At 39.2% G+C, this 25,504-nt stretch overlaps 2 protein-coding genes and 1 non-coding gene across 4 annotated transcripts; 1 reads left to right on the top strand and 2 right to left on the bottom strand.

The window, feature by feature from the left end:
* Positions 1-7,683: 7,683 nt before the first annotated feature.
* LOC115737020 lies at positions 7,684-10,283 on the bottom strand. Its single transcript, XM_048285462.1, has 3 exons — positions 9,251-10,283; positions 9,020-9,060; positions 7,684-8,928 (listed from the first exon to the last, which is right to left on the bottom strand). The coding sequence occupies exons 1-3, from the start codon at positions 10,281-10,283 to the stop codon at positions 7,879-7,881; spliced, it is 2,124 nt and encodes a 707-aa protein (XP_048141419.1). The 3' UTR covers positions 7,684-7,878.
* A 10,180-nt stretch (positions 10,284-20,463) lies between these two features.
* Positions 20,464-20,534, bottom strand: TRNAG-GCC. The gene has a single exon. It is a non-coding gene; the product is annotated as a tRNA-Gly (tRNA).
* An 873-nt stretch (positions 20,535-21,407) lies between these two features.
* Positions 21,408-23,069, top strand: LOC115737061 (protein INAPERTURATE POLLEN1). Of its 2 annotated transcripts, XR_004014973.2 has the most exons (4): positions 21,408-21,490; positions 21,536-21,579; positions 21,694-22,608; positions 22,740-23,069. XR_004014973.2 is itself a non-coding variant. In XM_030669016.1 (3 exons), exons 2-3 carry the CDS (start codon positions 21,564-21,566, stop codon positions 22,503-22,505), a joined length of 828 nt encoding a protein of 275 aa, XP_030524876.1. In that variant the 5' UTR covers positions 21,408-21,490; positions 21,536-21,563; the 3' UTR covers positions 22,506-22,675. The 2 variants fall into 2 exon arrangements, 1 of the variants encoding a protein (XP_030524876.1); XM_030669016.1 differs by lacking the exon at positions 22,740-23,069 and having other exon boundaries at positions 21,694-22,675.
* Positions 23,070-25,504: the final 2,435 nt, after the last annotated feature.

Genomic DNA, 25,504 nt, shown 5'->3' with positions numbered 1-25,504 from the left:
TCACCTAACATAATGCCACTATTCTGTTATTTGTTGCCAGAAAACGTGCTCATTAGAAGAAGGTGACTTAAATAGTAAAAGGCCTATCTTGCCTCTTGAGGATTTTATGAAGTTTTGATTATCTTCCTAATCATGCTCTTTAATTAACGTCTTTACACTCTCATCATTTCTAACCTAAAATTTTTATTCCAAGTTCTATTGTAACGAAATAGTTTAAATTAATGTGGGTTACGAATTGCACTTTGGTGACTGTGGTCCTTTTAGAATTGTTTGTTGCTTTTTTTAATCTCATAGTTTAGTAAATCTAATATATTTTCTGAGTTATTTAATAGTTTTTATAGTCAAATAAGAACTTTTAGCCTTACCCATGACTACACCTTTCCCCTTTTTAATCGTGCATATTACTCTATTTACGTCTCACACAATAAGAAAGTCGTGTTATATCTATTTTATGATCCTTTTAATAACTTGCTTGATCTAAGTTCAACTATTAACTTTAGCCTTAACTATAACATGCTTGATGATAATCTTTACGAGAGAAGTGTTCACTTGTTATGATCACCTATGCTATTTTATGCTAATTATTACTCCATTAACATTTATAGTTTATTTTTTATAATTACATATAAAATGCAACACTATGATCAATCACGAGTCTTTTGGACCATAGCACCACCTATTTAAGAGATTTGTGCGTGATGATAAATACAGCTTAAACAATTTAAGATGGTATGATGTATTTACAATTTGTTAAGATTATCAGGATTAAAATAAAACAAGTGTCCTTACCCACAAAAAAAAAAAAAAAAAACAAGTGCAAATTTTCGTCGTTGAGTTATGTAAATTTTCTTTGCACCAAAATATAAAAAACTAAAAGATATTACTTGAATCTGCCGTCCGATAAAGATTATTTGGTTTTTTTTTACTACAACAAGATCACTTGACTTTCTTTAAAGCCTAATCCATCACTAGCATTGCCCGGAGTAATCTCCTAGTAATATGTTAAAATGGCTAACCTATTGATGATATCGAGTGATATCGAAGTAGCTCGCCTGTCTTTTGTTTTTGCTCTTTATACCCATTTGATTTGCGTGTTTTTGCAGAGAAAAGATGAAGATTACTACATAATTTTAACGACAAAAATTAATTTTTTTTTTGTTTCATTCGAGCACTAATGCTAGTCCTCAGTCCCGACTGATGTCAATATCTATCTCTATTTACATGCGTAGAAACAATGGGATACAATCGAAGCAAATGTTAAATGTTGGAAAATCGTGAGAAATATGAAGTTTAAGCACAATTTCTTTCTATAACAGAGATCAATAGACATTAGATACAAAATGTGACATCCCCTCTTCTTCTTCTTTTTCGTATGAAAAGTACCTTGTCATTGATTCCATTAATCGTTAAAATTGTTTTCTCTTTCCTTCACAAAAAGTTAAGAGAGAGTCCTTCAAAAACAACATCCCTATCAATTATCTAACATAACCTGAAAATGAAACGATAATGCCTGATTTGTTTACTTACAGACAGAACACTTAGAAAATTTCCCACGCCGAACAGACAAACCTGCGCTGCATAGTGGAATTCAGCTTTTCAAGGATTGTTCTCTTTGTTCTTTGTGGTTTGTGGTTAGGCCCTAGGGTTAGAGTTGTTGATTACGAGAAGTCTCGAGATTAATCATTGTTAATGGAGATGTGCAATTGAAATATCCTTAAATATGATCTGCGGCTATGTTCGGCTCCGTGCGGGGGAATTGGGTTTGACGACTTTTTCCCTTGTTGTCCTGCTTTGTTAGGTAACGAGATGACTACTTTGATACCTAAGTAATTTGAAAAAAGGATGGTACCTTGTCCATATTCTTTATCTTACTTAAAGTGCCCGAGGTTAGATTGTCAAAAAGTCCTTAAATATATGGCATGTCAAGACTCTCGCGTTGAAAGATTCTTGACGTGTGACCATGGATAAAATGGTTGTCGTCGGTTCTTTTGACTTGTGACGAATGGTTTATCTTACAAAACGAAAGTGATAAATTTAATGTCATATGGGGCAATTAAGTAAAGCATAAGCCAATCGAAAGTATACTTTAATTTTGGAAAGTTATGCTTAGGTTCATGTGGGGACGTTTCTAAAGATTTGCTCTTTTGGTGTCAAGTACAATGATGAAAAGCAAAAATTAAAGATGCTTGTTAAGTCTCATCAAAATATGTTTTGAAATTGTGAAGTTGTCTGTTTGAAGTAATTAGCCTTCTTAGATTGTGTACTTGTTCGATTGTTTAAGTGCATCGGAAAATGATCTCTTTTTTCTTTTGTCTACATATCAGTTTAGTTAATGCTCTCGACAGGCTTGTCAACAGAACCCAAATAAGAATCGGTCCAAAGAGACCAAAATGTGGTCCTTATCATTTTAGACATTTTGTGGAGAAGAAGGCATGAATTCATGAGTGATTTATGGGATAAATTGGATCTTAAATTAGCATTTTGCAATCGTTCTGGACATCTTTCGTCTTACATTAACCATGAATATTGTCAGAATTTTTTGGGTTAAATGTGAGATTAAAGTCGAGTTTGTTTTATTGTGGAAAAGAGTTAATGGTAGATTGTTCAAAAAGTCCTACACCTATCGTATGGTGGTCAATTTAGTCTTAAACCTTTTAACCGTGTCAATGTAATCCCAAACCTTTTGACTATTTGGCAATTCAGTTATAAACCTTTCAATCGTGTCAATTTAGTTATAAACCTTTTGATGATTTGCCTATTTAGATCTAAACATTTTGATAATTTGTCAGCGTAGTTCTTTCCACCAATATAGATTTAGTACTAAATTGACGAATATTGAAAAGATCTAGAACTAAATTGGCAAAATATCAAAAAATTTAGGATTAAATTGACATAATTGAAAGGTATATGATTAAATTGGTAAATAGTGAAAAGGTTTAGGGCTACGGTAGCATAATTGAAAGATTTATGATTGAATTGATCGCCGTACAATAAGTTTAGGACTTTTTGGATAATTTTTTCAAACACTTTACATGGCATCAAATTCGATTCGAAACACCTAAATATTTGTTTGTTGTTGTACTTTTTTTCCTCTCTTTTTTCCGATGTGACCTCTAGGGGCCTGTTTGGTAATACTTTTGTTCTCGGGAATAATTTCTGAGCATAAATGATTTTTTCTAATTCTGTTCTCGAGAACAAATAAGTAGATTTTTTTTTTTTTTGGTTTCTTGTTTTTGTTTCAAATCTGTTCCTCGCCTATTGATCTGTTCTCGGGAACAGAAAAATTAATTGAAGTTCCAAACAAATTTCTGTCCTTTTTATGTTCTCAGGAACAACAAAACAGGAATCAGAGTGATAGAAGCATCACCAAACAGGCTCTAGGAGTATATCATGGGCATGTCAAAGTTAAACCATAGGGCGAATGAAAATTATCGTCTTACCTTCTTCTTCCCCAATATTTTTTTTTCCTTACAATCAGATTCTTTGCAATCTGCAGAGACGACAGGTTTTACTCAGATAACCCAGAATCGATCAAACGAAAAAAGAAGAAGAAAATCGTTTTAATGGTAAAAAGCAAGCGGGAGTGCGGATGAAAACGACAACGACAAACTCATTTAATTCGTGGTCGCCGCGTGTTAAGAGAAAAAGATGTTTGGGTTAATGCGAGATAGATGAGAGTTCGCCCACAGAATATTTGCTGTACAGATTCGAAAACTACTTCTGATAGAAAGCGATGGAAAATAGATTAATTCATTAAACATTTTGCTTTACAAACAATATTTTTCTTTGGCCATGTATGATTTTCTACCGGGAAACCGATCTCCCCGAGAAAATCAATCACATTCGACACTTGCTTATCCTCGATCTCGGCCAACTGTTTGCTCATTCGATCCGCAGAGCTTATCATCGCCTCTCACTTTCCAACCTTCGCCGATGTTCTTGTCGACGTCTCCTTCGTTGCCGCACCGCTCGTGTCTCGGCCACTCACACTATCATCGTAGTGACGAGCCAATACCGCGAGAGACCGTTGTCCTGCGGCAGGCCTTTGCGGTAGTAATTTGGAGGCCGTGGCTAAGGAAAAAGCACCCAAAAAAAAAAAAAATTCTAAACATATTGCATCGGTACAAATTCAATCTTAAACCTTTTAATTGAACCGATTCAATCCTAAACCTTTTTGCGTTAGTATTAATTGAGTCAATCCGGCCAATTTTGACCAGAAATTACTGATGTGAACTCTGACAACCCGACGTGACATGGGCAATTTTATCTTTTTATAGATTAATCTTTTTTCTTTTATATTTTGTTCTTTATTTTTTATTTGGCTGAGGCCCAATATGCCTTTACGTGGCCCGGATCCGGCAAGGGCATCACGATCCTCGTCGAGTCCGGGCGAGGGGCCTCACGAGCCCTCACCCTAGGGGTTAACGATGGTCGTCTGGACGCCTTTGCCAGCCACAGCAAAAAAGAAAAAGAGCTAAAGCACATATAAGTGGAAAAAAAAGGGGAAAAAAAGAACCAAAAATGTTATGAAAGAAAACTTAAAATATTCTCAATCACGTCATCGCCGGCCACGCCACATAGGATGGCTAACATCCACATTAGTGATTGCCGTCAAAATTAATCGAATGGACTCAATTGGTATATATACAAAAAAGTTTGAGATTGAATTGATTCAATTAGCAAGTTTGGGCAATAGGTTTATAAATTTTTTTTTGTACTTTTCTCCTATCGTGGATTGCAGTGGTGGTGAACAGTATGGGAGGTCTGCGGGTGATGGCTAGTTAAAGTAACGTCGGCGGTACTTAAAAAAAAAAAACAAGTGATAATGTGGGTATGTTTTGGCTTTCCCAATAGGGAAAAAACCACCAAAAACCCCAAATTATGTCCGTTATGACACATTTACCCCGAACTTTTTTTTGTATCACCAAAAACCCTAAACTTATATCGTGTGACAGATTTACCCTTGGTTATGTTTTTGTCAAGAATCACCGTTAAGTATCCTACGTGGCGGCTAACGTGGATGAAGAAAAGTACAGGGGTTCGATGTGGCATCCACCTGGATTAATGAAAAAGAAACGACCTGGTTTTCTTGGGTATGAACAAAACGACGTCATGTTCTTCCTATCCGTCGTTCTTCGTCTCTCTCGTTTTGGGGGTTAGGGTTCTTCGCGATGCTCCGTCGCTCTCCATCTCTCTGATTGCTCCACCGAAACGACGACGAAAGCTTGATTTCTACGGAGGAAGGAGTTCGACATCGGGCTGAACTCTCGCGATTCCCCTTTGCATCTCACTTTCCACTTGATTCCCGGCCAAACTCTCTCCGCCACGATCCGGGTTTCTATGTTCTTCCTTAATTTTTCGAAACTTTTATTGCTCCACATGAAGTAACTGGATTCAATTGTCCAAGTTATCATGTTCTTGGCCCTCTCGTTTTTTATTTGTCTGTGCGTTTTTTTCATCCACATGGGTGTTCCTTGATTTCTTTATTAGGCTGCTATAATAGTTCCGAATTCCATCCTCTTGCTCTTTCCTGATTCATTTGTTGACTATTCTAAGAGTGAAACTTTTCAACTGTTATGCATCATCTTTATTATGCTTTTGGCTCTTAGTTGAACATGCTGTTGTTATCCTCTGCCATAAGGTGTAATATGTCAAGACGTGGGCATAAAAGAATGGAACTTTTTTAGTTCCTTATATCTCATGGTTTAGGTTAGTATAGTGTAGGTAAGCATACAAAAGGTTTGGAATGAAAATTTGAATGTGATCCCTATTCATTGTGCAATTTATGAAATGAAAATTTGGTTGTTTCTTGCACAATATATGTATAACTTATTGACTTTGGTGAATTGATATTTATCTATTCTATACATCCCTTTTAAACAGTGGAAAAAGTCATTGTGCATCGGTGACCCCATCAAAGTGATTGCTAAAGTTAAAACATCTTAAAACAGTTTAGTACATTGTCGTTTGAAATGGCTGCTTTGTTTATTGACTAGATCTATTAAAATTTATTTTACTAACACCATACATTGACTAATAGTACCAACTTACTCTGTTTAAATTTCCCACAGCTTTTCGCAATCAAAATGATGCATCACGACAAGTTCAATAGCGGGACTCGACATAGATGCAACGCTGAAAAGTTCTTCCTAATTTGGAACAACAAGAGTAAGTTCTGATTTATGAGGTGTATTGGGGTAGTAGAACTCAGACTAAAGTCAAGATAGTACCAACTTACTATGTTGAAATTTTTCCGAACTCTGAAATTTAAGTTTCTTCCTAATTTGACATTGTTGTTGCTCTGGATAGTGCACTTCTTGTTAATCACTGTTGCAACCTGTTCGAGCTTACTTCAAAGAGATAACACGTTATATTAGTTTAACCTTTTGTTTAGCCATGTTAATGTTCTTCTCACTTAATTAGTATATAGCTCAACAATTATTTTCTTTGCTTTTGAGGTCCTATTCATTCTTTTAGGATAATCACATGTTAAAGGTGGAAAGAAGCTGCTCCTAAAGACGGTGTCTCATCGAATGAAGAGAAACAGAAGTCAATAGGTATATCTCAAGAAAATCAAGCAACTTCGGAATGGTTGTTGCAGCATGTCTTACGTGCAAGCCAAACGTAACCCATATGCAGCTATAATGGAGTAAGCGACAGAGCAACAAGATTCAAGTGGGAGCATCTCAACTGAAAGCAAAGGAAAAAATCTTTTTGAGAGGCTTAGTTGTATCTATAGGGCTGATGTGTGCAATGCTGCTACCGAAGAAGGATAAAAGAACACAACAGAGTTGGATTGGAGATGGTGGTGTTGTTTTTCTATCTTCTTCTTTTCTGTTTTTTTTTTTTTTTTGCTTTTACGTATCTCGGTGGAGGGTAGATGCTGGGGAAGACCGATATGATGCGAAAAAAGTGAAACCGTGTTCAACTGTATTAGCAAATCCAAGCTCTAACTGTTTACAATGTTTCCAATAATAGATGTCTTGTTCCATATATTGCATATCTATTTTAAATACCTTGTAGCAATGTTGTCCTTCTTATGTGTTTAATGTGTTCCATAAGCTGTCCATATAGTAATATTGCCATTGTAGAAAAATCCGATTGGACATGAGCAACCAAGTTGGCACGTAAAAAGAGATTCCACCAACTTAGATTATTACAACGCTACAAAGTCTCTTCTTCCCACAAAAATATCCAGCTAGTTTTCTCTTCATGCATTACCCAAAGTAAGAGTTACAATTCAACTTGGATTACTAAAAAGAACAAGCAGCAGGTAATGAACTAGTGCGCAAGACTAATAATTTGCGGCCACCATCAAAACATCGATTTCATTCATGTAACGAGGCACAACACAAATAATCTAATCACATTAGCATACCCACAATTGGATAATGAGTCATAGTTAGTATTGAACTTTGATTACAACCAAAAAGGAACTCTTCCAGCTCAACCAAAAAGGGACTTGGATTACATCAAAAAAGGAACTCTTCCAGTTCAACCAAAAAGGGACTTGGATTACATCAAAAAAGGAACTCTTGCTTGTACTCTTTGTTTCTAGTTACAACACAAGCAACGAGATTCTACATTAGTGCTAGACTTGAATTAAAACCAAAAAAGAATAAGCAACTACTCTTTAGCTATGAACATTTGGATGGAATTCACATATGCTTCAACATGGGGCATGACATGCAGATTCTTGAGTTCCACATGTTCTACAAGCCCGATTTGAGACATGGTGGGTTTGACTTGCAGATTCTTGTGTTATAGCATCTCCTTGTCCGGTAGATGTCCCTTTCACCATGGCTGGTCTCGGATGTTTTCTTGGTCTTCCCTTTTTACCCCGCATAGAAAAGTAAGTATAAGTTACAGTAATTATCGTCACGAGGCCATGTTGATACTAGAGGCTTGGGCCATATGTAAGTTTTCTTTGTCTCCATTATTTCTTACCGGAGGTTTAATGCGTGTTGGTGCTAGAGGCTTGAGGCATGTTCTCTTATTGTGTCCCGAGTCATGACAGTTTGAGCATGAGATGATTACCCCGACTTTTGTCAATTTATTTGGATTAGTATTTGGATGAACCATGGCCTTCCCCTTTCTTGTCCTTTTCTCAATATTCTCACCTTGCTTATTGCGTTGTTTCTTGGGTCTCCCCGGAAGCTTTCCGAATGGCGGAGGCAATATTGGCTCTTCAATGGACAATGGCCACATTTTCTTCCCACTCAACGTCGGCAATGGAAATTGGTAGCATCTTTCGTAAGCTTCTTTTTTGAAACAATCATCAACATATTGATTAATCTCATGCTTCATATAATTGATGCACGAGATAGCATGGCTACAGGGTATTCCCGAGATATCCCATTGCCTACAAGTACATGTCATCCCTCTCAAATCCACCTCAAATCGATCATTATCAACTTCAACTTCAAACTTTCCCCCAATACATGGTTTGGCAACACAACACCTGGACTTCATCTTTGCTTCCTCTACCTTTCCCCTAATTCTTGGACACAATTCATCTCGGGAATCCACCATCAACTGGCTTTTCTCATACATTCTTACCATCAAAGTCGTTCTTATCGCTTCTAACATATCAACAATTGGCATCTCTCTCTGCTTGCAGATATACGCATTGAAAGTCTCACTCAAATTGTTCTCGATGGCATCACATTTTCGCCCAGCCTTTATGAATGCCCCGTAGAAGTGCTCTGGCCCTTGTCTCATGAAGTCTTCATAGGCATCAACAGACTCCTCCTTCATTCCTTTAATTGCTATGTTGAATTCAGCCTCGTATGTAGCATATGCAGCTTTCCAGAAGTAATTTCGAAATGTTTCTCCCTTGTATAGTTTTTTCCAATTTGCATAAATGTGCCTTGAACAATTCCTATGTTCAAGACAAGGAGCCAATGAAGAAACCGCACTAATAAGGCCCTATAAGGCATAATTGAAATGCATTAATAAAGCTAAGACATAATTCAACAATAGTTATGAAGGAACCGATTAAGTTGGAGACTCATTCTACCTTTTGTTGATCACTAATGAAGGTCCAACAATCACCTCTACCTACTTGAAGATCTCAGAATAGAAACTTGAGGAACCAAGTCCAACCTGTCTTGTGTCTCTCGCTTCAACAACAGCCCATGCAACCGGAAACATCTCGATTGTTTCCATCTCTTCCAACAAAGACAAAGTAGTATCCGCCTTACTACGGTCTTAATAAAACAACCATCTAGTCCAATTACTTTCCTACAACCTTCTAGACAGCCCATTTTCAGCCCTTCGAAGCCTACATAAAATCTCTTGAACATGTTTTGTGGGTGTCTAAGTAAAACATGAAATGTGCTGTTCTTACTAGATTGCTTTAATTGAGCTTTATAAGATGCCAATAACTTATATTGCTCGGCAAATGGACCCCTAATAATCTTAAGAGCTCTGGCAATTGCTCTATAACAGGTTCTTTTGTTGAGCGTGAGTCCCCACATCTCCATTGCATCCGCCTGCAATTGTGCTGCAAGATATTTCAAATTAGTTCTTATCTTAGGCAAGAACTCTTCCGCAAGCCATACATAAGATGCACTTTTATTTCTCATACTTCTAGGGCAAGTATGGTCTTCACCAATTGTCTTGATGACAAATGTTTTCTCTTTGTTCAACCAACTGCCATAAAGAGACCATTCACATCCGCTCACACACTTCGCATACATCTTTTTAAATTCACTTTTCTTCCAACCAATGTTGTAGCCGTTCATGATTGCATATTTCCGGACTGCCCTCTTAAATTGAGTATGAGACTCAAATCTCATGCCTAACTGAAATTGCAATTCTCTATGATCACAACCAGGGTCATATCTAATAGTCAAAGCCCTTGTTTGGTGACATATCTCCTCATCTCTAGAGTTAGGAGGACTAAGATCTTCATGGGCTTCGTTGTCCTCATCATTTTCAGTCTCATTCATGTCTTCTTGTCCCGCATCAACAATAAATGTCGCATCCCTTACCATCTCTACCTCATGTATCCCTTCCTCATCTCTAGATAGAATGTGTTGATCACACATCCAAGTTAATAAATCAATCTCATGATCATCACTCTCACTATCATCACTCTCAAAGCAAAGTCCATCATCACTCTCACTAACTCCACTCTGACTAGCACTCCCATAATCAAGCCCCGCCGTGCACCCTAACCGGAAGTTCAGTCCCAACTTTATTGCTTGATTCAAACCCAACCTCAACTTCACCCCGGCTAGCACCCACGGCTCCATTGTGAATTTCCACCTCAAAGTCATCTACTATTTCAATATCAACTATATTTGTCATTCCATCTATACATTGTACCATCTTTTTGCATGTGGGAGACTTAAAGCCGAGAGACTCCTCAATTTTCCCCGCAAAGACAAGGTAACTTACGTTAACAATATATCATGTTCTAAAGTAATATGAACTCGAGAAGTTAGTTTTCCCTAAGCAAACATGCTTAAGACCCAATGCGACCGCATTATCAAAGGTCAACAAATAGAGGTAAAAAAAAAAAAAAAAACAACACAACCACTTCAGAAACTCTATTTGCTTAGAATTACCGAGCTAGAAACGAGTGAGTCTCGTATGGAGCAAATACAGCTTCGATAACGAGCCAACCAACGGATGGAGTTTTAGACAGTTGGAGCAATTGCTGCGAAATCTCGAACAACCCGTAAATGTGAAAAACTATACCCGTAAAGAAAGACCTATTAGCTTTTGAAGGTAGCAATCGCCTCTATATGCAGAGAGAGAAATCACACGCATCTTATGCACTAATAGCCAAAAGCATATCAAAGATTATGCGGAACAACTCAAAAGTTCGACCATCCGAACATTCAACAAATGAATCAGGAAAGAGCGAGGGGGGAATTCAAAACCATTATAGTAGCTTAACAAGGAAATCAAGGAACACCCAAATCGATGAAGAAAACGCAAAACAAAATCGAAAAGAGGGCCAAAAATATGATAACCTTTAACAACCGAATCCAGCTACTTCATGTGGGGCAATGGAAGATTAGAAAAATCAAAGAAGAACGTAGACCCCGGATCGTGGAAGAGAGAGTTCAGCCACGAATCGAGCGGAAAGTGAGATGCAAAGGGGAATCGCGAGAGTTCAGCCCGAAGTCGAACTCCTTCCTCCGGAGAAATCGAGCTTTCGTCATCGTTTCGGTGGAGCAATCAGAGAGATGGAGAGCAACGGAGCATCGCGAAGAACCCTAACCCCCAAAACGAGAGAGACGAAGAACGACATATAGGAAGAACATGACGTCGTTTTGTTCATACCCAAGAAAACCAGGTCGTTTCTTTTTCATTAATCCAGGTGGACGCCACATCAGAACCCTATACTTTTCTTCATCCACGTCGGCCGCCACGTAGAATATTTAACGGTGATTCTTGACAAAAACATAACCGAGGGTAAATCTGTCACACGATATAAGTTTAGGGTTTTTGGTGATACAAAAAAAAGTTCGGGGTAAATGTGTCACAAGAGACATAGTTTAGGGTTTTTGGTGGTTTTTTCCCTTCCCAATAATATTTCCTATGTACTAACATCATTATCATTGTACGAATGATTGTTTGGAATTTTACAATGGTCGCGTGATATTGGTGGTGTTTGATTTGCTGTTCTCAAATGTCCATAAATCTTGCGCCAAGCATAGAAGGATGCAGAAGAGATCGAGCCAAATGGGAGGGAACAATTTTCAGCGTTAAATGCTTGGCTCCAACCGTACGCAAGCGTATATAAATTATCAAGTATGTCCGTAAAAACATAAAACAGAATTCCAGTCCTAGAAGAGACCTCATGCAAAATGGCAATTATAAATCGATGTTCACTCCACGAACACTCAATATTTTGTTAGGATTCGACACACAATTACAACGAAGTAAAGCGTAAAAAGAGAAAGAGAAATCAAGACACGAGATTTTATCCCGATTCACCCTTAAATTAGGGCTACGTCCAAAAGAGGATTCCACTATAATTAGCATATCGAACATCTCGTTACATCATTTAATTATAAGTGAAAAAGAGTATATATAGTGGTGGTTATTCATGAGTTCAAGCCCAAACTACCAATGAAAAAAATATGGGTTCAAAATATAAAATCTCTCTCGTGTCCAGGGGCGCCGCCCCCTTAAGACCCCATCGAAGCGGGACCCACATGCCTTCTTATCAATGGGAAATGTGAATCATACCCCAACACATTTGACGAGAACCTAATCAGTCCTAAACATATTGTACGAATGTCAATCCAGTTATAGACATTTCAATTTTGTCAATTTGGTCCTAACCCTTTGTATGGAATTCCAATTTTGACAACCGACAATGACTGGACCGCCACGTCAACAATTTCTAGAGAAAATCGATTGAAAGGATTATATCGAATTTCACGCAAAGATTGAGGATTAAATTGACAGAATTAAAAATATTATGACTAAATTTAGATCCGTACAATAGATTTAAAATTGATCGGATAATTTCCCCAATATTTGAGAATGCTCGACTTCAAAAATTTGTAGTCAATCTATGTTGAAATGGATGACTCGATTACCTATTAGAATTTCCAACTTTAATGCTTGAGCTAGTAGGTGAAAAGAGATAATAAAAATGTAGGATACTTTAATAAACTCATGCACGTGCAAACCTTAAGTCACAATCTACCATCAGATCATGTTCAAATGGATGAGCCGGGACCGCCATTGTAGTTGAGGGAAGCTCGAGCATTGAAAAGAAATTCTTGTTTTAAACATTAGCTAGAGCTCCCAAGTTTAGCGTCCCCAGTACCATACATGGTTTGGCAAAACCGTTACTATAGATGAAGATTTTTCTGTGTGCTCATCATCGATGATGATGCAAGTTTCGGCGATCGATTGCCGATTATGATATGATATTGTAGCAAATTCGGTCTTGTGGAAGGAGGGAGTTGCTGCAGCCAAGTTGATCTATTTTTCAGATTTATACCGAATCATAACGATTTGTGATTGATTTTTTCTTGATGACATTTACCCTTCTTTTAAGTGAAATGAAAATTTCCTTATGACAAGAAAAAAGAAAAACATTAGTTCGAGCTCAACTTAGTATAACCTATAGCAACTCCCTCCTTCTACAAGAACAGATTTATCATACCATCGCAGCACGATTGGCGGCCGATCGCCAAAACTCGTATTATCGTTATTTAGACATATTTTGGAATTTCCCTTTCTCTCCTTTTGGTGTTGAAAGGGGAGACCATCATGGGTCTTTGTCTTGTGTCTAGTCCACATGCAATTTGTATGGTGTACCGAATGATTCGATTCCTCTGTTGGTCGCTGTCATGTGGGCGTTTCATCTTCTTGTCTGGCTTGCCATCTTCGGGGGGTCAGATCTCTCGGAAGATCCTGCAATCTATGGATTGTTGCTTTCTGCGTATGCGATCCAGAAAAAAAAAATTCCATTAGATCTTGCTTTTGTTAATTTATCTCTTATTTAATGTTGTGAATTATTGGACACTCCTTATATCTTTCTCGAAAGATGTCATTTTATGTAGTATAATGACGTTTGCCCACGTCCAAGTCGTACAATCAATGAAGGAAAGCACATGATTAGGAAGGCAAAATTACTCGATTAATCCTAAATTATTGTACTAATGCCCATTCGGTTCTAAACTTTCGATTTATGCTTCTTCTTTTTTTAGTTTTTGTTTGTGCCAATTTAATCATATATGTTTGTATGAAAAATTTCAATGTGGTCATTCCGATTAATTTTTGCCGGAAACGATGGACGTGGCGGGCCGTTCAAGATCGGTCATCCTACACGGCACGTTGCCACATTAGCGATTTTTTTTTGTGAAGATTGGCCGAAAGGATTGCATTGAAATTTTGCGCAAAGGTTTGAGACTAAATTGACAAAATTGAAAATTGAGGACCGAATTAGCATTTGTACAATATCTTTAAGACTAATTTGATAGCTTTCCATGGTTAGGACGTTGAGCATCCACGCTTCATGGGTTTCGTTGGCCCTATACTTTATCTGTAATAGCCAATCAAGACTCGCATTCGTCTGGTCTTCAAAAGCTTGATCTCATTGATTTGATATTCTAGAATTCACGTTTTCCATGTATGAACAAATAATTTGAGTTTGATTCGATGAACATTTGAAATGTACTCGCTCTACTTTACTTTGAGTCGAGCTCGGTTATAATCAAGTATCTTATCAAGTGAAGTTCGAGTAGGCCGATGCTAAGCTGGTCGAGCCTAATTGAATTTCATTATTCTTTTCCAACTATCTATGTACACATAAGAAAATATTTGAACTTTTCATAGTACACCCACGTTTAATTAAATGCTGGGAAGATATTCAAGCTATACAACCAAGTCTATTATAACTAAACGAGCACATGACAATTTGACCGTCCCTTTTCCACAAAATTACAAGCTCCAAGACCAAACATCCTCGTATTCCGAATAGACGGACATATTTGTCAATTCGCTCAAAATAATAAATCTTTTCCAAATTAAATACTAGTATAGTCCCATCATTGTCTTGGCCTTAACTTGCAAGTTGCAGCCAATCCCGAGCACCATCAAGGGACAAATGAAGACACAGTCCAATTGCACGCGAAACGACGCTAGCACAATGTTCCGAACATGTGGGAAACCCGGGGAGGAAAACGAGCATCATTTTACGAAATTCCTTAGTCAATCTCACGATTTCTGGAGTAGTTATTGATTTGATTGATCCATAAGAACAAAAAAAATTCCTCGAATTTGTAATCGTTAGCATGGCCCAATTTTGACTAATCCTCCGCCAATCGTGCCCCGGGGAAAGGACTGGTCGAGCTATGATAGACGGAGCATGTGTGGATTTAGCTCTATCAAATATTGTTAAGTATTATTGAGATAAAATCAAACACTACGCGAAAAATTACGGATTTGAAGCGGTAAATATTTTACGTCAAGTGACATGTTGCCTTCACCTAGGTATGAAGCGGATGTGGGTTTAATATGCATGTGGATCCTTATCGCCCAACAAGGAAAAATATCAAATAAGGGATTGGAGTGCTCTTATTTTCTCAAATCAGGATTTAAAGTGGACCTTATTGCAAATGAGGACTTGAAGTGTCCACATTATCTCAAAGAAGGCATGGTCGAGGGCATTATTGTTATTTATTTTTATTTTAATTCCTTTTTCTTTTTTTCTTTCTTTTTTTCTCCATTTTTTCCCAAGGACTTTGACAAGGCCTTGCACGGCAACTTAATTGCGCAACCGATCTCCGGTTTCAAAAAGAGCGAGCCGTGCAGCCCTCGACCAGGAGAGGGCCCCCCTCCTTGCTGGCCTCGCCCAGCCGGTGCAACAGATCCTCGTGACTCGATAAGTCGAGAGCCTTGACGAGGGGCGAAAGGAATGGGCTTGAAGGTCTTGACAAGCATTTCGAGCTTCTACTGCGTCTTCCTCTCTATGGCGCACCGTTTCAGCAAGGCTTTCTTGCTTTTGGGGCCACAACGAGAGGAGGTGGAGGTGGAGGTGGGGGCGGAGGCCGTAAACTCGGGTCTTGGTTAGAGTCGTCATCCTGGACGAGAATCATGGGGTCTCCATCGGACTTTGAAAGGAAGAGAAAAAAATATAAGGAAAAAGTAAATGACTAAAATGTTCTTTTTTGAAATATTGAAAGCATTTCAAGTCTATATTCAAAATAAGATTCACTTTAGCTCATTATTTGAGAAAATAATGATACTTTACGTTCTTATTTAGAATTTTCCTGCCAAACAATTTAAGTTTTTGAATTTGAAAGTCGAAATCTTTTATGTTCGTGTAGGGTCTCGTTCGGAAGTGCGTGTATCTCGAGGAGCTTCGTGACTACCGTTTCCTTTCGTACCCGGAAATAAATGGGCCAAAGATTGGATTCCGAAGGTATCATTCATGCTCTGCCGCGTGCGTACGATCGGTCCAACCGTCCAGGTTCAATCTCCATCAGGCGGATCCGAGGAGAAACGAAATCGACCAAAAGCATTCATTGAGATTTTTGTCTTGGCCGCAGGACAAAATCCGAAACCAATAGAAAGTTTCATAATTTCATTTCGGCACACGCAAAATTGGTTGGGAAGGGACGCTAATCTTTCTCTTCGTCAAAAACGCAATCTTTCTGTTTGCTCAAATGATGGGCGGTTGGACAGATGAACATGTCCTGTCGAGGTTGATCGATTTTTATTCGTCTAATAGCAAGATAATGATCATAAACATAAACCTTCCTTGCACGCATAAAATCATTAAGAGAGCACGGTTTTAATAAGTCAAGATCTTAATGACGGCCAAATATAATGAAACATACACAAATCAACAAAAAAGCATACATATATCGAGAGGGATAGCCGTTCAAAAAGTCCTAAAGCAATTGTACAACGGCTAATTTAATACTAAAACTTTTCAATTTCACTAATTTAGGCCTAAACATTTGGAAAAAATTCAAAAAAGGACCCGAAGTGGTCGCATTTTCTCAAATAAGGGCCCAGAGTGAATTTCGTTTCAAACAAGGGCCTGAAGTGTTAAAATTATTTCAAAAAAGGGCCTAATCGAAGGGCATTTATGTCCTTTACTCTTTGAATTTTTTATATTTTTCTTTTCTAGTTTTCCCCTCTCCTCCGTCCTACTCATCATCTCCCCCAGCACGTCTTCTTCCCGGGGATGTCACCGAAAGACCTGCACCTACGCCTTCACTAATCGGAGCCTCCTCTCTCGCCGTCGACACCGGTCACCACGTCCACAAACTAGTGGTGTCATCTCAGGCAATGTCAACATCTTGATCATATCCAATGAGACCGACACCTCCTAGTCGCCGCATGGGTGCCGTGAAACTCCGGTCACTTCGCGGCCGCCGTCGTTCTCAACGTTGGGCTTTGGTGGCTGCTCTATGTTGCTAAGCTTGATGGCTCTCGGTGACCCGAATGAGCCGTGATGCTACTTGCTGCCCAATGACAACGCCACCTCCATCTGCGATCCTTGCATCGCAACCAAATCCGCAGCTTTTGCTCTCTCTGTTCCCACATTACCCAAAATGCCCAACTCCGCGACTGTCGTTCACCAACCAAGTTTTAATGCTTTTCCCCCTTCTTCTTCTTCTTCTTCTTCTTCAAAGGTCAAATCTTTGTGGCTGAATCCCATTTTGGCGTTCGATTCTCGCCGCTTGAAGTCAATCGGCCATGGTGGGTTCGACTCCAGCGCGCTCGCTCATGGGAAAAACAAGCTCTTGAACCGAAGGCACATGGCCGAGATCGCAAGAACCGCTTCTTTTAGGAGTGGAAACGGTAGCGGCGAGGACATTAGGATTCTCGAACATGAAGGTTTTATTAATGGGTTGGCTGATTTCATGGCTGGTGGTTTTGAATCGACTCTTAATCGTCCGGTTGGTACCTTCTCCGTTTGGTCGTTTTTGTCTCGAAAATATGCTGATCTTTGTTGAAAAAAAAAATTGATGTGTGCGTCGGCGAGTCCCCCTCGAAGTAGACATGCTTGGGGAGATGATGAACAGGACGGAGGAGAGGGGAAAAACAGAAAAGAAAAGGTAAAAAGAAAAATATAAAAAAATCAAAGAGTAAATGACATAAATGCCCTTCGATTAGGCCCTTTTTTGAAACAATTTTAACACTTCAAGCCCTTGTTTGAAACGAAGTTCACTCTGGGCCCTTATTTGAGAAAATGCGATCACTTCAGGTCCTTTTTTGAATTTTTCCCTAAACATTTTGATATTTTGCCAATGAAATCTTTCCGATCATTTTAGTTGAAATTCGTTAATGTGGCCATCGGTCGTCTTACTTCGCATGACCGGTCGGCGTAAGATTGTTGACGCCGATGAGAGCCATTACCAAGGCCCAACGACCAGAGATGGGAAATAAGAAAAAAAAAAAAAGGAAAGGAAAGAAAAGGAAGAAGAGCAAAGAAAAAAGTTCAGAAATTTTTTAAAAGAACTGCAAAAATCATCTATATCGGTGATTTATGGCAAAAATTGACCGGAACGACTAAATTGACGAATCATCAAAAGGTTTGAGATTAAATTTGTCAAATTAAAAAGTTTAGAACTGAATTGGCTATTGTACAATAAATTTAAGAGTTTTTTGAATAATTCTCTCTAAATTAAGATGATACTGATCTCAAGTGTCTCGAAATATGATCACGTGAATATGTCATTATGATGATCATTTGACATGTAACATACATCCTCTCTGTTTCCTACTTTTGTCCCCTTTCTTTTTGCTGTAAGAATATCTTATCCCTCTTTGGTAACTGTTCATGCATGAAATTCATGTCGCGTCAATGTCAACTAAGCGCAAGATTAGTGACGCAAATTCAATCCGGCATCATTGAAATAAAAGTCCACCTTGCCCTGCCCTTCGAAGGACAATTAAAGCTCGCATTTTGCGGAGCTTTTATGCTACGATGGGGCCACGTTCATCGATCTATAATAAGAATTTCTTTTTTAACAAGAGACGAACTGCACTTGTTTACTTTTTCTTATACAATTGAACAATAATTTCTCCTTAATTTCTCGTAGCGTTGAAAGCCGGAACGACACTAGCGTTTGAAAAATCTAATGATCAATGTGAAACGAGAGGAGAAAATCCGCATGCCCAATTTGACTTCACTGAGGTTGGGAAGTCTTGACGTATTTAAAAGAACGTACGGACTGGTTTGCCAACAATTTCAAACGGACCATGGGCCGTAGACTTGTTTTGGATTGGGCCTACATTGACTATAAGAGCCGACTTTTGTACCTTCGACTCTTCCGTCGACGGCATCGGAAGTACAACATGATAAAAATAAAATAAAAAAATAAAATAAAATGCAATTTGTTTAAAAAATTTATAAAAATTGCCCACGTCGGTACTAGCCGTGGCAAGTAGGACATCCTTCGTCCACGTTAGCAACTTCCTACTAAATTCGGCCTAATTGACTCAATTGGCAGAGTGTCAAAAGGTTTTTTAGAACTCAATTGGTAGAATTGAATGGTTAAAATTTAATCACTCTAAGTGTCAAAATATTTTTTAGGACTCAATTGGTAGAATCTTTTTTTGTCAATGTAACATTTCATTCACTTCCTCTATCGACATACAAGAGAGAAACATCTCGCTCTAAAGAGCATAACTTCAAACCTTGATAAATCCCAAACAATTTCAAAATAGAACAAGCTCAAAATAACAAAACAAATCATCAGAATAAAATTATAGGTTATACAATCAAAGAACACACCTATAACTTCTTCACACCAAAATCGGCAACCTATCACTAAATTTGTCTTCGATAATGAGCACACACTGAGAACTTTATTTGATGCTATGGTTTTACCTTTAGGCGGTGCACACCTATATTTAGTGTCCCCAACACCATCACTAAACAGAGTAAAAATATTGAATAGGCATAGATCTAATACCCGCGAAAGCGAAACCTTTATGAAGTTCCTCCGATCTTTTTCAAAATTAAACTTGTTCACCAACAAAACCCGAGAAAAAGTGAAACCCCGAAAACATGCACGCAAAAAACCTAAAATCTAGACTAGATCGGGATAGAAATCTCTTTGAAATGGAAGAGAGAAACTTCTAGATTTAGACTAAATCGGAAGAGAAAAACTCTCAAATGGGAGGAAAACAAGAAAAAGAGATAGAAAAGTAAAACTACCTAAGAAGAAGGAGAGAAAGAGAGAGGTCCTTCTCTCTCCCTCAAATTTGCTAGTGGCGGCTGGGAATCCTAGAGGGTGGAGACGGATGAGAAAGAGAAAAAGTGGATTGAAATGGTTAAAATTGATTAAGTTAAAGTGCAGTAGGTTTATAACTTTTTATATAATTCTCTCGAAAATGTAGAAAACTCACGTTCACACCAAATTAAAATTGGAAGATCTGTAGTTCCAACAAGGAGTAAGTCTCGATTCTCTCTTCATTTTTATCATGATTTTGAATACCGACCCGCATGATCTCCTTGTGGTGACATGATCAAGTTAACCAAGTCGAATTGCTCGACAGGGAGGGCTCAAGTGAGGAGTTTATCTCCGTTGTCGAAACATGCATTATCCCACTGGAGTGGAGGGAATGTGGCAGAAAGCCAGAGAGCAAGTGTGTCCACCCCTCTAAGAAGGCTAATGCACGTGCTCTTTGGGCGAAGTAGGAGAAGATGTTTGACTGAAAATCGAGCAGTCGGTCTCAAACTCGAGTACATTCTTATAATTTAGCTTTCCACATGATTGTATTGTATGTTGCATGATGATGGCTATTTAAACTTTAGGACGGTTGAATCCCGAACTCTTTTCCGTCGGAACATTTCCATACATCGATCTTACTTTTCCGTGTTTGGACCGAAGAAAAAAGAGCTGAAGAGAGAGAGAGAAAAAAATTTCTCACACCATGAAACCAAAAAGATAAGCAAAAAAAGTTACATGAAGAAATAAGAGCTGAAGAGAGAGAGAGAGAGAAAAAATGGAAACTCAATGCACCAGCCGGGAATCGAACCCGGGTCTGTACCGTGGCAGGGTACTATTCTACCACTAGACCACTGGTGCTTGATGAACGCTTTGATCTCTCAATTAAATATTATATCTTAATTTTTCTGTACTCCCACCGCCCTATTTAATTGCCACGCGCGCACCGACCGCTCTCAAATCTTAACCTCGTTATGTTGGTCTTGCGGCTCGGTCAGAAGCTCTGATCCTATGTCCTGCAAGTGGAAGATTGAAGTTGAAGTTTTTGTATTTTTCCCAGGAAAAGATTGCTTTAAGGCCTCTTCCACGTTTGACAAGCAAAAATAGAAGTCGACAAATCTTAAAATAACTCTAATTGATGGGAATATGAAGGGAAAAAAAAAAAAACCATCATCCTACACTAGGTAGTCACATAAACTTGACGAATCTACTTAATGAAGCTAGAAAGAGAGTGGCATGCAAACATTGCAGTATCCATCCAATTTGGTCACCTTAGGTAGGTACTCGTTCGAGTTTCTGGTTAGACAAAGCAAAGATCTCGATGTTATCGCCCTTCTTTCATCTCTTATTCTCCTATTTACGACTCGCGAGCTATGCGATATCCAGATAAATCAAGATTTTTTCGAACGAAGCTGTATTCGATCTCTCTCTCGATGAATTTGTGATGGTAATTGTTGGGCGGTATGTATGGCAATGGTGATACCATAGAGCTAGCTTTCTGGGTGTCTTTAATGTTCTCCACACATTTATATACCGAAAGCATATGGCGATTTTATTCCTCTAGAAGCTATATTGAAGAACTCTTTGTTAATACTTGGTTTTACAATCTTTATTGTTGGGCAAAAGACCAACAATAATAATAAAAAAAAATCCGGTAGCCTTATTGCGGGCTTTCGGGCATCATCACTTCACGGGCCTTGAGCCGAACCCGCGAAACTATCTTGGATGCCCGCCCATTTGCAGCTTTCAAATAGGTGAAACTTCTTCTCTTTTACCTCCCAACTAAAGAATTCCTCAGATTCGTCTCCAAATTCCTTCTCTTCTCTCTCCCCTTGGATCTCTCCTCAAAGTCAAAGCAACGACTCCATTTTCGTCTCTGGTCTCTTCAACATGCACAAATCTGCAGGTACCTCTCTCTCTCTCTCTCTCTCTCTCTCTCTCTGTAAGTTTCAAGAAAGGACTAACCCGAACCCTAGCCATGGAATCCTCTCTCTGATTCTTTTCATCTTGTCGCACACAGCCAACCTTTTCAAGAAAACCCGCCGCTTCGCCGACTTCCATGTCGAGTGGCTCAACGCCCTCGAGGGCACCCTCCTCCCGCTCCTCCGAGACTCCTTGTCCTCCTCCTCTTCGTCCACGTCGACCCAGTTGTCCTCCGCCGTCCACTCCCTCCACCGCCACCTCCAGTCCTACTACTCCGCCCTCAACCTCGCCGCATCCTCCTCCTCCTGCCAGCTCCCTCAGCTGCTCTACCCTCCGTGGCGCAACTCCCTCGAGAGGCCCTTCCTCTTCCTCGGCGACCTCCACCCTTACATCTTCACCACCCTCCTCCGCTCGCTCCTCGAAAACGACGACCACGACAGCGACGACGAATGCGCCGGCGTCTTTCTTGAAGAAAACTGCAACCACCTTCTGGGCAGGCCGTGGCAGGTACTGACGGCGTGGAAGAACCCTAGCAAGTACACGATATCCCGGATCGAGCAGATCGAGTGCGGGGTCCGGCTGATGGTGCCAGCCCTGTGGGACCGGGCCAAGGCCGAGCAGGCCCGCCTCGCGGACCGTGTGGCTGATCAGTGGACGAGAGCGTCCGGCGAGAAGACCAAGGACATGACGGCGGTGCTAGGGAAGGCCGCGGCGGCCACAACACAGGGTTTGGCGGGCGTTTTCTTGGATGCCAACAGGCTGAGGAAGAGCGTGCTGGCGGATATAATGAGCGCAACCAATGTGTACCAGGCGGGTCTGTTTCTTGAAGCTTTGGCCCAATTTCTTGTTGGGTTGAGAGACCCGGAATTGCTGGAGAAGTTCCAGCATTGCCCGGTGAAGATGCGTTGATGAGGACTCGACTTTCCATAATTTAGGGTTTATTTAAGCTGTTGATTTTCTTTTGGAGGATTTGGAGTGGGACCTTTCTTTTTTTTTCCGCATGGGGACGAAGGTATGCCGTCATCTAACCCTATCGCGCCTGTAATGTAGTTTGGAAGTTCTTCCAAATGGTTGGCTAATACATGCTAATCTAACTAAGCAACTTCCAATTTTTTTTTTCCTTTTTTGCTGCGTCGATGGCAGGGAAAAGAAGGCCAGCTATGATGCCCCGACTGAATGTTCGTTGCGGCGGGTGCTCCGAACCTTTTGATGGCGGTGTCCTTGGATTGCCGATTAATTTGGTGTGAGCTCGCGATTTTCCTCCCCGAATCAATTCGAATAGAGTAGTAGTGACTTCTTGTTTGCGATCTTAGTTTTTCATTTCTTTTCGTGGGCAATGTTTGCCTCCCTGAAGTTTTGGAAGGGACAGATGGAAATGCAAGTCCCTGGATTTTTGCTTCGCAGTGTTTGATCAGGTCAATTTTCGAGTACATTTACTGGGTTTGATTAGTCTTTTCTCCTTTTTGTGCTGAGAGATGGATGAGCCCAAACCATGACACCCATGGGTTGGGCCCAAACCCAATGGCGATTATGCACCATTCGAAGATACAGGTGAGAAATGAAACCTTGGGTGAAGACTGTGCAAGAGTTTTTCTCACGCGAGCATTGTAATTACCATTTTACGAAATTGGACTAATAGGGTAAGATATACATGTTCATAATTAGTCTAATATGAGGCTAGCTTGTGTGAGCCGAATAAAACCAGGATTGTGATGAGAGGGTTTGCGGCTTAAAATTCTATATATAATCCTTAATTCCGCATCAAGGACGTCGAAGTACAGATTAGGTGTGAAATTCTCTTTTCTCGATTATTGGGTTCTAAATCTTAGCTATGGAGATGTCGGGGTGCCATTTTCACGGCTTACATATTGAACAGTCATATCTTTATATTACAGCTATTTCTAGCAAATAAGGAGCTTCAAGTAATATCCAACAAGATCGGCGGACCATGTGGTTTCTGTGTTTTTTTTTTGTTTTTAGGGTGCGGGATCAACAGAACTAGATGGACTGATCCAAACATAAGCGAAATTTATTCAACAAAAGCCAATGAGACTGGTGAAATATATGGGAACTAATGTCAACTTGGAGTTTAATATCCCATCAGCAATAATTCTCCTTATCCACAAGGATGATCACAAATTACAAGAAGTACAACACAACGCCAAACAGACTAAAAAGAGAGTTCGAATCTGAAACTCCAGCTCATTTCTGGCAACCGCGATGAGACATATTCGAACGAATTCCTGAATGGTACCGACCAACGATGCAGACAACGACAGTTTAATCGTAGAATAGTCTGCGAGAGCTTTGGAGTTGGATTGACACGGAGAAGGAACTGATTAAAAATCGTCACGTTGTCAACTTGGAGTTCATTAGCGTGCAAAAGCCAAGGCTCTCCTGGTGTTGGCACCTGGTCTCTCCTGAGACAGATTCTGCTTTATCCAAAAACATTTGACAGATTTAAGGCAAGACAAGAACAAGTTAAGAAAAAGAAAGCTCTGACAGATTCGAGCATTACAAGAAGATGTAGATATTTATTTGAGTCTCGAGCATGATTCCCAGAAGTAGCACCTGCTTAGTCCCCACCTTCCTCCAAATATGGCAGTATGTGCACCAAAAGGCAAAAACCTGGGCTCTTTATCACCAAAAAAAGTAAAGTGAAGTCAAAGATTGGGTAGATATTCTCTGGTATTGATGCTTGGCAATGGTTTTTCAAGGCCAAGTGCTTCTCAGGCCCAATGAGATGGGACAACACAGAAGTAATGTCAGAATAGTCAACAGTTTTAAATAAGATGTGGTGCTGATAAATCATCCTAACCACAATTCTGCACATCATACTGTTGATGTATATGTCAGATGACAGAAGCTGTCCCCATCATTTGTTCGAAGCAAATAGTCATGAGATGGTAGTTTTCACTCTTGGACTTCTTAGGTGCGGTGTGCAACCAATACCACGAAAAGTACGACAAAACTATATTTGCAAGGACTATCTTTTTGAGTTTCCCAAGAATCTTAATCTTAGATTACGGGTTGTCAAGCAATGGTCGATAGTCAAACCCTAGTGATACGAGAATAAAAGATTTTCACGGGGACGATGAGATAGAATATTAACCGTAACATGATAATTTAAAATGTGCAAATTGATAAGTTGGATAACACATGACATATGATGGGTATACCGATTTGGAGTTTTTATCCCTTATTTGTCACAAATGTATAATTTTAAAAATTTTTTCGTGGTATTAACCCAATTGAATAGAAACTAACATATGATATATTTATCAAAGATGTACTAATTTGGAGTTTCTTGTGGTAAAAAAATTAGTTTAGGGTAAATTTATTACGTGTGTACCAGTTTGAGGTTTTTCTTGGTCAAAGAATTAGTTTAAGGTAAATTTATCACATGTGTATCTGTTTAGGATTTTAGGTAGTCAAAAAAATAGTATGGGTTAAATTTGTCACATATGTATCAATTTGATTTTTTTTTGTGGTAAAAAATGAAATTTTGGATAAATTTATCATAGATGTACCAGTTTGAGGTTTTTCGTGATATGAACCCAAGACTATATTGGCAAGGACCATCTTTTTGAGTTTCCCAAGTATCTTAATCGTAGATCACAGGTTGTCAAGAAGTGGTCGATAGCCAAACCATAGTGATATGAGAATAGAAGATTTTTCGTGGGAATGATGAGATAGAAAAATAATTCTAACATGATATCCTAAAGATGGTATAAAAAAGATAAGAGGTTCCGAGTCAAAGTCCTTGTATTTCCCTTTGCTTGTCATTAGATTTCCTAGGGCATACTCATGATATGGTATTTACTATCGCTTATCTCAAGCTTCCCTCGTTTCTACAAGTTCTCCCATAGATGGGATTGCGTAAATGTAAAAGATGTGCAGTGTCATTT

The sequence above is a fragment of the Rhodamnia argentea genome, chromosome 9 (assembly GCF_020921035.1).
Source record: "Rhodamnia argentea isolate NSW1041297 chromosome 9, ASM2092103v1, whole genome shotgun sequence".
Classification (NCBI taxonomy): domain Eukaryota; kingdom Viridiplantae; phylum Streptophyta; class Magnoliopsida; order Myrtales; family Myrtaceae; genus Rhodamnia; species Rhodamnia argentea.
Note: the sequence above shows the minus strand (reverse complement) of the source record. Positions and strands in the feature narration are given on the sequence as shown.

Bases quoted from the DNA above. Each gene is read 5' to 3' on its own strand.
- LOC115737020 (XM_048285462.1), bottom strand. From the start codon at position 10,283: ATGACTTTGAGGTGGAAATTCACAATGGAGCCGTGGGTGCTAGCCGGG. The intron at 9,061-9,250 runs GTTGTAGGAAAG...ATCTTCAAGTAG, and splicing joins GAAAATGGGCTGTCTAGAAG to GTAGAGGTGATTGTTGGACC. The intron at 8,929-9,019 runs GTAGAATGAGTC...TATGCCTTATAG, and splicing joins TCATTAGTGATCAACAAAAG to GGCCTTATTAGTGCGGTTTC.